The sequence below is a fragment of the Pollicipes pollicipes genome, unplaced genomic scaffold (assembly GCF_011947565.3).
Source record: "Pollicipes pollicipes isolate AB1234 unplaced genomic scaffold, Ppol_2.1 Scaffold_4740;HRSCAF=5597_pilon_pilon_pilon, whole genome shotgun sequence".
Lineage (NCBI taxonomy): Eukaryota > Metazoa > Arthropoda > Thecostraca > Pollicipedomorpha > Pollicipedidae > Pollicipes > Pollicipes pollicipes.
The window spans coordinates 26916573-26925522 of record NW_023596545.1 but is presented as its reverse complement, the minus strand read 5'-3'; the positions used below and the strand labels follow the sequence as shown (position 1 = coordinate 26925522).

The 8950-nt window shown below is 48.3% G+C and overlaps 1 protein-coding gene across 1 annotated transcript; it reads left to right on the top strand.

Annotated features, from left to right (window-relative positions):
* Window positions 1–1707: 1707 nt before the first annotated feature.
* LOC119099054 (nose resistant to fluoxetine protein 6-like) lies at window positions 1708–5454 on the top strand. Its single transcript, XM_037222105.1, has 2 exons — window positions 1708–1945; window positions 2870–5454. The coding sequence occupies exons 1-2, from the start codon at window positions 1735–1737 to the stop codon at window positions 5152–5154; spliced, it is 2496 nt and encodes an 831-aa protein (XP_037078000.1). The 5' UTR covers window positions 1708–1734; the 3' UTR covers window positions 5155–5454.
* The last annotated feature ends 3496 nt before the right edge of the window (window positions 5455–8950 follow it).

Below are 8950 nucleotides of genomic sequence, written 5' to 3'. Positions count from 1 at the left end.
CCTCTATAGCCGTGAAGGCCAGACGGTTCTATTGATGATGAGGTTCCCCAATGGCCGTGAAGACCAGACAGATTTTCTGATGATAAGGTGTCTCCATGGCGAGGAAAACCGAAACCGACTAGCCTTGTCTCGTGTATAGAGGTGGTCCGGTCTCCCGCGCCTTGCTTGTAAGACACGGGATTCGGGTTACGTCCCTCCGATAACTCATGGCGACGCCGCGGCCGCCTTCTCCGCACGTCCACCGATGACAGCTGATGCATCGCGGGGTCTCCGAATACTGGACTAGGATTCAGCCAGTTCAGTCACAGAGTCGGATTCACTGCTGTCACCACCACTGCACCAACGTAGATCGCTGCTCAGCACCGCCGTCAGAAGCACTGCCGCTTACTTGGTTCGAAAACCTCAGTCCGCAGCGAGCATGGTTGAACTGGCGACCATCCCTGACACGCCGAACCGTCCGAAGCGCAGCGTTCAAATGAGGTCGAGGCCTGTGGCGCCGGCCTGGGGTACCCTCGCGTGCATCTTCTCGGCAACCAATTACCAGTCTGCGCTCCCCGCCTCGGACCGGATCAGACATCGCCCCAGGCGAACGCCGCCTGACCGTGACGCAGCGGACACGAGCCGCCGATCGCGACCCGTCGGTCACTGTCCTTTTTCGGAGGACAGGGTCTCAGACATTACGCTTGCCGCGCTGTTAGTAAGCGGTGAGGTGCCAAGCATTAACAGTGTCCGAAAGGCAGAAGTAATTACTCTTCGGAGTGTCAACTCTCATCAGCTTGCATAAAGAAGTTGTCAGCACAACCGAGGATGCAACATGTGTTGCGTGTGAGAATTCAGAAAGGAAAGCGTTGTTATGGGCATGCCTTGTTCTATCCAAAAAAAAACAGTGCATGTGCGCAATGTGCGTATCTTGTTGGAGATGCTCACGCCGACGCTCCTCGATAAAAATAGTTTCTTTGTGGTCCAGGCAAGCTCAAAATGACTGATTACACATGAAAGCACCGTAGTGAAAATTGGCCCTCGATTTCAAGCAATTTGTCCGATAGAATATGCCCCAAAACCTTTGATATATTCGAAAATAATATATTGTAGAAGTGGCGTGCAAATGTTTCAGTACTTGAACACCTGAAAACCGCAAGTCGCCCACAGAAGAAAGGCTTCATTGTGGCCTTCAGCATGATTTATTCCCGACTGTCTGGTCAGGAAGCCGGCCTGACCACAAGATCTCCTTGGTTTTGCATAAAATGCCGGCCAGTTAGTGGAGTCAACTCGGTAAATGTTTAAATAAGTGTTTTGTTTTGGATGTTGAAAGGAGGGAGGGGCAGTCGTTTCATGGAACGCCTGGAGCTTCCAGTAAAAAGGGGCAACATTGTGCGCAAGCGTTAGTGGGATGCCAGGTATTCCATAGGGCGATTTCCGGCGTTAGCAGTAAACCATTGTCCTTTTTTGACGATCCTTCCCACGGCAAATGCCTACGACAATCTATGTGATGAGGATTGCGTGGGCTTCGGTAAGTACATACGTGAAATCGTTGCCATTAAAGGCAAAGTCATTCAAGTTAAGAGGGCTTCGAAGAACTCTCATGACATCACAGCCCAGCCACTTCAAATGAAGAGACCTAGGCGCAGCCCGATAGGAGCACGATAAGACAAAAGGCTGCGACCCGGGAACAAAATGGCACATGAGCTCTGCCCGCCCGTCAGACGAGCACCGCGCTGTGTCTGAGGAGCCAGCATGGTGGGCCTGCGCCTGGTGCTGGTGGCGGCCCTCTGTGTGGCTCGGACCAGCGGCACCGACTACGGGGACCTCGTGCACCTGCACGGAAACGGCTGGCCCCTGGTGGACCTGTGGTCGAGACTGCTGTACGCCCGACGGGAGTTTGACCACCAAACACCTGCAGCGCACGGCCAGTCCAATCCGCAACAGACTGGCAAGCACAGCGGAGGTGAGTGGAAAAATGTCGAAAAAAAGAAAAATGGAAAGATGCACGCCTATGGAGTCTCACAAGAGTTCAGCTCGTGCTCTGCAACAAATAGGACTCAGTGAAATCTTCGCACCAAATTTCAAAGATATTATGAGTGGGTGAAGTAGTGAAATTGTTGCCACAAAATGATTTCATACTTAGAAAGGCAGAACTATATAAGGAGTTTTAAAAGTGCAATGAGAAATTCAGCTCTAAGGGCTCCGTCAGTTGGTCCAATGTTCTTGTCAATGGTATGATAACGCACAACGTCTTCGTCTTCGTTATTCTAGTCGATGTCGACAGTAGATAACTGCTTCGATGTTTGAGCCCACTAACTTTCGAGCAGTAGACTGACACTCGCAACCAACAGACCATTAATGAGAACGTTCTCTACGGTGGTCTAATGAGCAGACTGACACTCGCAACCAACAGACCATCAATGAGAACGTTCTCTACGGTGGTCTAATGAGCAGAACATCAGGCCAATACACGCAAAATTGTGGGGTTAACCTTGCAACTACGAGGAACTACCCGATTTGAGACATGCAGTGCATCGCACCATGAGCTCTCAGATCATTTGCAAGGTCAATTAACTTCCCATAGCAGTCGAAGAAGACCGGTTCAAGTGTTTTGTACACCGCTATCGACGTCACGCATTATCCAAGTGATGCAGTTCATATGTAGTGATTCCTTGTTGTAAGGATTCGGTAACTATAACGTGCATCCGTGCAAAATGTTATCGTCGGAGCTGAGACCGCACCGAAAAATTCTTCCGAGCGCTTTAACGACGGTGCTGCACAAAAACCTAATGAAGCCTATTTAACTTTATACAACAGTCATCATGCTGCTCTCATTTTGTTGTAGTCAAAACGTTAGCATTCAAAACGGAAACCCTCTCATTTTCAGATCTGCCGGTTCGACTGGAGCTGGAGACGGATGTCGACATTCATGAGCCGTCCCACCCTGACCTGGGGCTGGGTCCCGACCTCCAGGACCAGGCGATCGCGGAGGCAGTCGGTCCGTACATCACGCCGATCGCCAACCCCGATGCCAGCGCGGCTTGCCTGGAGGACAGTATAGCGTACCTGAACCACATCACCAAAGAACAATGGGCCATGCGGATGTTTGACTCTACAGGCAAGATGCCTGATGGCATTCTGGAGGGCAATGTAAACCCGATGGGCAACTGGGACGAATGTCTCAACACCACAGCGTCCTTCAACGACAAGAGCTTCATCGGGAAGTACTGTATGGCGTCTCTCTTCAAGTCGGGCGAGTCGACCAGCCGCAGCCACCTGCTGCGGCGAACAGCTCCGGTAGCCAACCTGGATGTGGCCCCGATCCTGCCCGCACTTCCGGACGGAACGGAAGCCACTGTGGGTGTGTGCATACCGTCCACCTGCACTGCCGAGGAGCTCACCCTGGGACTTGACATCGCGCTACGGCGGCAGAAAGTTAGTGCATATATTCCCGATTACCTGTGTTACACCAGGGAGGACAAGACGGAACTCACGACCGCCGCCATCGTCATGATCGTCATTCTGTCCCTGACCGGACTGTGCATGGTGATCGGTACGGTAGTGGACCTCATTGCTGTGCAAGCCGAGGACGGACCAGACTCTGCCTGGTCAGCCATCGATGCGGCAGCTCGGTGGATTCTACCTCCCACCATTCGACGCGTTTTCCTCGCGTTCTCCGTCTACACCAACGGACGCAAGCTTCTGGATACCTCCTCCACCAAGGACACGATAAACTGTTTACATGGAATACGCTTCCTCTCCAACACCTGGGTCATCCTCGGACACAATTATGCATTTGTTACTACATTCAAAAGTCAGAACATCCTCAAACTGTATTCCTATCAAAACGACCTTGCCTTCCAGGTGATCGCTAACGCAACGGTGTCAGTTGATTCCTTCTTTTTCCTGAGTGGCCTGTTGGTGGCGTACATCGCTTCGCGCAACATTGAAAGAGCCCGCGGCAGATTCAACATCATCATGTTTTATGTACATCGCTACATCCGTCTGACGCCGGTCATGATGATGATCATCGGATTCATAGCCACTTTATACGTATATCTGGGTTCAGGACCGATGTGGGGATATGCAGGTCTGGGAACTCCAAAAGACTGTCAAGACTACTGGTGGTGGAATCTGTTGTATATTAGCAATCTGAAAGATATGGACGTCCAGTGCTTGGGGCAGACCTGGTACCTGGCCAACGACATGCAGATGTTCATTTTCTCTCCGCTGGTCCTGCTCCCGCTGTACCACTGGCCTGTTGTAGGTCAGCTGTGGCTCATCTTCCTCGTCTGTTTCTTCACCGGTATCAACGCCATGATTACAGCGATCCACAAGCTAGGGCCAGATGGACCTGTGCCTGGAGGGGACGACTTCGACCTGCGCTACATGAAGCCGTGGACAAGGGCTGGACCTTACTTGGTGGGGCTGTATATGGGGTGGATTCTGCACAAGATTCGCGGCCGCAAGATCCGCCTTCCAGCGCCTGTAGTCGCCATCGGCTGGATCACGGCTTCCCTCACCGGATGCCTCATTGTTTACGGCATGTTCGACTACGACAGAGTTGATGCTGGACATGCGGACCCATCCAAAACCACCAGCATAGTGTACGCCATGCTGAACCGCACCGCCTGGAGCGTCTGCTTGGCCTGGGTGGTGTTTGCCTGCGTCACTGGATACGGCGGAATCGTCGACACCCTTCTCTCATGGAAAGCCTTCATTCCACTGAGCCGGCTGACCTACACTTCCTACCTCGTGTCTATCGATGTTCAACTTTACTACTGGTTCACAAACAAGTCAGCTATGTACTTGGACCAAACGCTCTTAGTCTACGTGTTTCTTGGCTCACTGCCGGTGATCTTCACTGTCGCTGCCATTTTCTCCCTGGCGTTCGAGTCACCAATGATAGCGTTGGAGAAGATCATCTTCCCCCAGCCGCCCAGGGCGGCATCCCCCGCTCCTCCTCAGCACACGGGTACCGAGCCTGGGACAGAGGCGGCCGTGCCGGGTCAAAACGGCAAGATCAACGCAGGCGTTGAGGAAGATGTCGGCGCGCCACAAACAGAGCACACGCAGCCGTACTCTCTCGTGAACAAGGAGTCAACTGGGCAGGTCGAAGCAATCAGCAAACTGACTACACTAGTAGCAACACCGGACTACCCCACCGTATAATGATTATATACTGATCCGCAGCATGATCCGCACGCCGCACAAGTCGGAGTCAGTCATATGGGATGCCAACTGAACAATTTAAAAGAAATACATGCGGCCTTAATTTGGGTTCCTTAGTTCAATTTTGCAGTTTTATCTTCATGAATATGTTTGTGTTTGCAAGCCTGTCTCTAAGGTATGTATGTATGCTTATTCTTGTTCAATAAAAATATAACGTATGAAACATGACTGCTTATTTCAGTGCGTTCTCGAATGATATAGCACAACTTCATCAAGCCAGGACATTAGCGCGGGACGGGACAACGAATTGCATCGATGCTTGTGATGTCTACGCTGACGTATGACAGTTTGGGCCAGAAGTGAAGACATTGCCACATGCTGCTGCTTTATTTTGTTTGCTCTTATTTGTCTAAACAGCTGCTTAGACTATCGTCTGCCTCAGATTGCTTGTAAACGTTGCTGCCCTAACAGGTTCGTTGTTTTCATTCGCATGAAATACTTTACAATGTGCTTTCTGGACATTTATTTAGAAACAAAGCAAATAACTGAAATATTCGTATGGGTGTACCAAATAAAAAGGAAAGTTTCTGTTGAAAGCAGTGACGGCTATGGTGTGCTACATACACCGTGGTAAGCATCAGGTGACTTCTACAGAAGAGAACGTGCATATATGACCAAGCATAAAAAGCGCTGAGAGCAAACTGATGCAATGCCAATATGGTGCCGATCTTTAAAAAGAGAACCAAAATATGTGTCAGCAATTACAGGCCTGTCGGTCTAACCTCACTAATATGCTAGATCTTGGATAAATTCATTACGGCTAGCATTCAGTCAAACTCAGCAGTGGCAAAACTTGCCGACTTGCTGGATAAGGTTGACGGCAAAATGTCTATTTTCATGCGACGCTTGGTGCGAAAAATGCTTTTGGCCAGCAGTTTTCGTGACGGCCACAACAAAACATTACCGAGGGTATTCCACAACCTTACATGGGCTTCACTGGTAATACATTTCACCACACAACACCAGCAAGCCTTTGCGTAAATACTCTTTACCGTACCCTCCGGCCCTATCGTATCTATGTCAGGCTTCATCCCATCCCAGCGACAAAAATATCCTATGATTTTGGTCGGTCGCTTACTTTGGTGACAAATCGACGACAAATCATTCGCATTTAACTGCTCCTTGTTTTTCCAACGTGGATGATCTGCAGTGTTTTCATTATACCTATTTGTCCAAATGCTAGCACTACGAAAGCTTGAAACAATTCGCAGAGGAAAAAAACTGCAAAACTGCAAAAACTGCATGATGGTATTATCCTACGAACTCAACGAAATGTTACACTACGGCTTTGGTTTCTCCCGTATGGCGTTTACCACAGTGGCCCTTTTCGAGGCGCACTTTGCCTTGGAAATGGGATTATTACATGATAGCCACGCACTGGCTCAAATTTCAACCAAAGCGCTTCTTGGTAACTTGCTCTAGGGGTGAAAAGTGCCTTTTTTGTCACCGACGAAACTTGGAGCAGCCTAAATGGTCACCTGGAGTCATGTTTACCTGAAGCAATTGCAATGTAACTTTAAAGGCGCTAAACCACGCAAAACAGGGATAAATCAAGTGCAATGCATTATAAACATCAAAGTTGGGACGATTTCGGACGTTTTTTTAACGAAATTTTCATTTGCTGGCCGTGCCTTAGGTCCCGGTGGTTAGGACCCTAGTCTCAGTGCACGAGTGGCTGGCGCAGCTGGCTTAAGGCCAATGAGCACGCTAGTTCGGCTCAAACCTAGGCGTTGCATGTACGGAGAAAGGCAAGAGCATGTATAGTCAGCGCCCGTATCCAGGCCATATGTGGCAAGTAACAAACCCTATGCGCTATTCCACGTCATACCGGGGTCATACCAGTGTTGGAAAAAGATTTCTCGCAGGGTTTAATCAATCCACAAAAATACACATCCACCGCATTTTTATCAGATCGTACACTCTTCCTAACGTGGGATACATTTTCTAAGCTCAGAATTACTACGTTGTTGCATATCATACCTATGGTGTGTGTCTAAAACTGCAGTATCAAACGAAATCCCACAGCTTTTCATGGTTACCAAATTCATTCAGATTCCTAGCCTTCACAATTCACGTCTGGGAAATATTTCCTCCCTAATCCATAACCACCAACCAGAAATCCAACTCTGGATATTGGGTACCCCATGTAATGGTCTGGGTTTGAAGGGCAGGGTCAATATATGTGTAAAAAGCCGTGTTCAGCGTCGTTTGTTGATTATTTCGGATTTCAGATGATGCGACCACTTCGTCATGTGACAATCCTGTTAAAAATTGTCGTTCCAGCATCGCTCATGGAACAAAATCGCGACGTTTTAACTAGCATTTCGGTAGCTTATATAGCTTGATCGCACATAGCGCTATTAAGTTGTAATCATTTGTAGGAACGATGGGTTGGTAATGTTCTTCAAGCAAAACGAAATATGTTTAAGACACATATCTCCACCCCTCGATATAGGTATGTGACACCCACTTACAATATCATCCCAGAAACATTTCAGCAAAAAAAAAACACTTACATCAAGCTTGCTGATGCTTTATTAATCTATCACGTAGCGTAACAATTACCGGAGTGGCGATCATCTTGCAACACAATGTGTTCGGAGAGAGGGGAATGTCCCTATCACCGTTGCCATTCAGTGTCACATGCAGTGTAGTTCTCGGCCACCACACTGCCGGCGCACTGGCAGTGCACACGGATATCTGACGCGCTTTTTTAGCGCCATCCAACTGGAAAGTTGCCCTGATCATTTTGTCTGTCGAAGTCTGAAAAGGCCGCGGTAGAATCAGCCAAAGCCAAACCGACTATGACATTTATCACGATGGAGCTGTCAGACAGATACCTAAGGTATTACGAAATATTAAATGTACAAAAATATGGGGTAAGGGACAAAACCCCTGGTTTATCGCGATGGCTGTCAAAATGTGTACAACCATTACTCCACTGACGCTTATGCTAGCTGTTCAGCGCATTAGCAAGGAACATTATTCACATGTATAAGACAGTGTTGTTAGCATTATTCCTGAGCAGAGAAAACAGGAGAATAGAGATGCAGTTGGTTTGATATTTCGGCAACACGCCTTTATCGAAACAATAGCAGAAGTGAACTTTTAATGGCCTGCAGATGATCTCACTCGATTTTTCAGGTTTCCTTTTGAAACAGTAAGCCACAGTTTTTACAGGACACCAACATTCAGGGGATTAAACAAAGAGCGATTGCCAGCGATTACCACCATACGGTGCCTATCTAAGAATTAGAACACGCTAAAATGCGTGTCCATACAAACGAATTCAAGCAAATAGGCGTCACTCATTACACTTCATTCAAACATGTAAGCGAGTTGAAGTTAACAGATATCATCTATCGTGCATCAGTTATGCATGCAAACGATTTCAGCTGAACAGGCATCGCACATCACGCGTCAGACATCACTTATAGCCGATACAGGACAGTAGCTTGCTACTTTTTTAAAACCTGAAAAACCGAGTAGGGTCATCGGCCAGTAATTTTGCATTCACTTTTGCTGTTGTTTTGATAAAGGCATGGTACCGAAATATCAACGCAACTATAACTCTATTCTCCTGGTTTTTCTACGACGAATAAGACTAATACTTCAGTGACGCTTATGTTTCACCGCCATGCCTCCATAGCGTGGCGGTTTGTTGTGTTGTCATTTACGTTTGCAGTGCCTAATGATTTGATCCCATGGTGCCAAGCCAGAAAGCATCGAATCACAA

Coding starts and splice junctions, on each gene's coding strand:
- LOC119099054 (XM_037222105.1), top strand. CDS start 1,735: ATGGTGGGCCTGCGCCTGGTGCTGGTGGCGGCCCTCTGTGTGGCTCGG. Junction 1,946..2,869: donor GACTGGCAAGCACAGCGGAG/GTGAGTGGAAAA, acceptor TCTCATTTTCAG/ATCTGCCGGTTCGACTGGAG.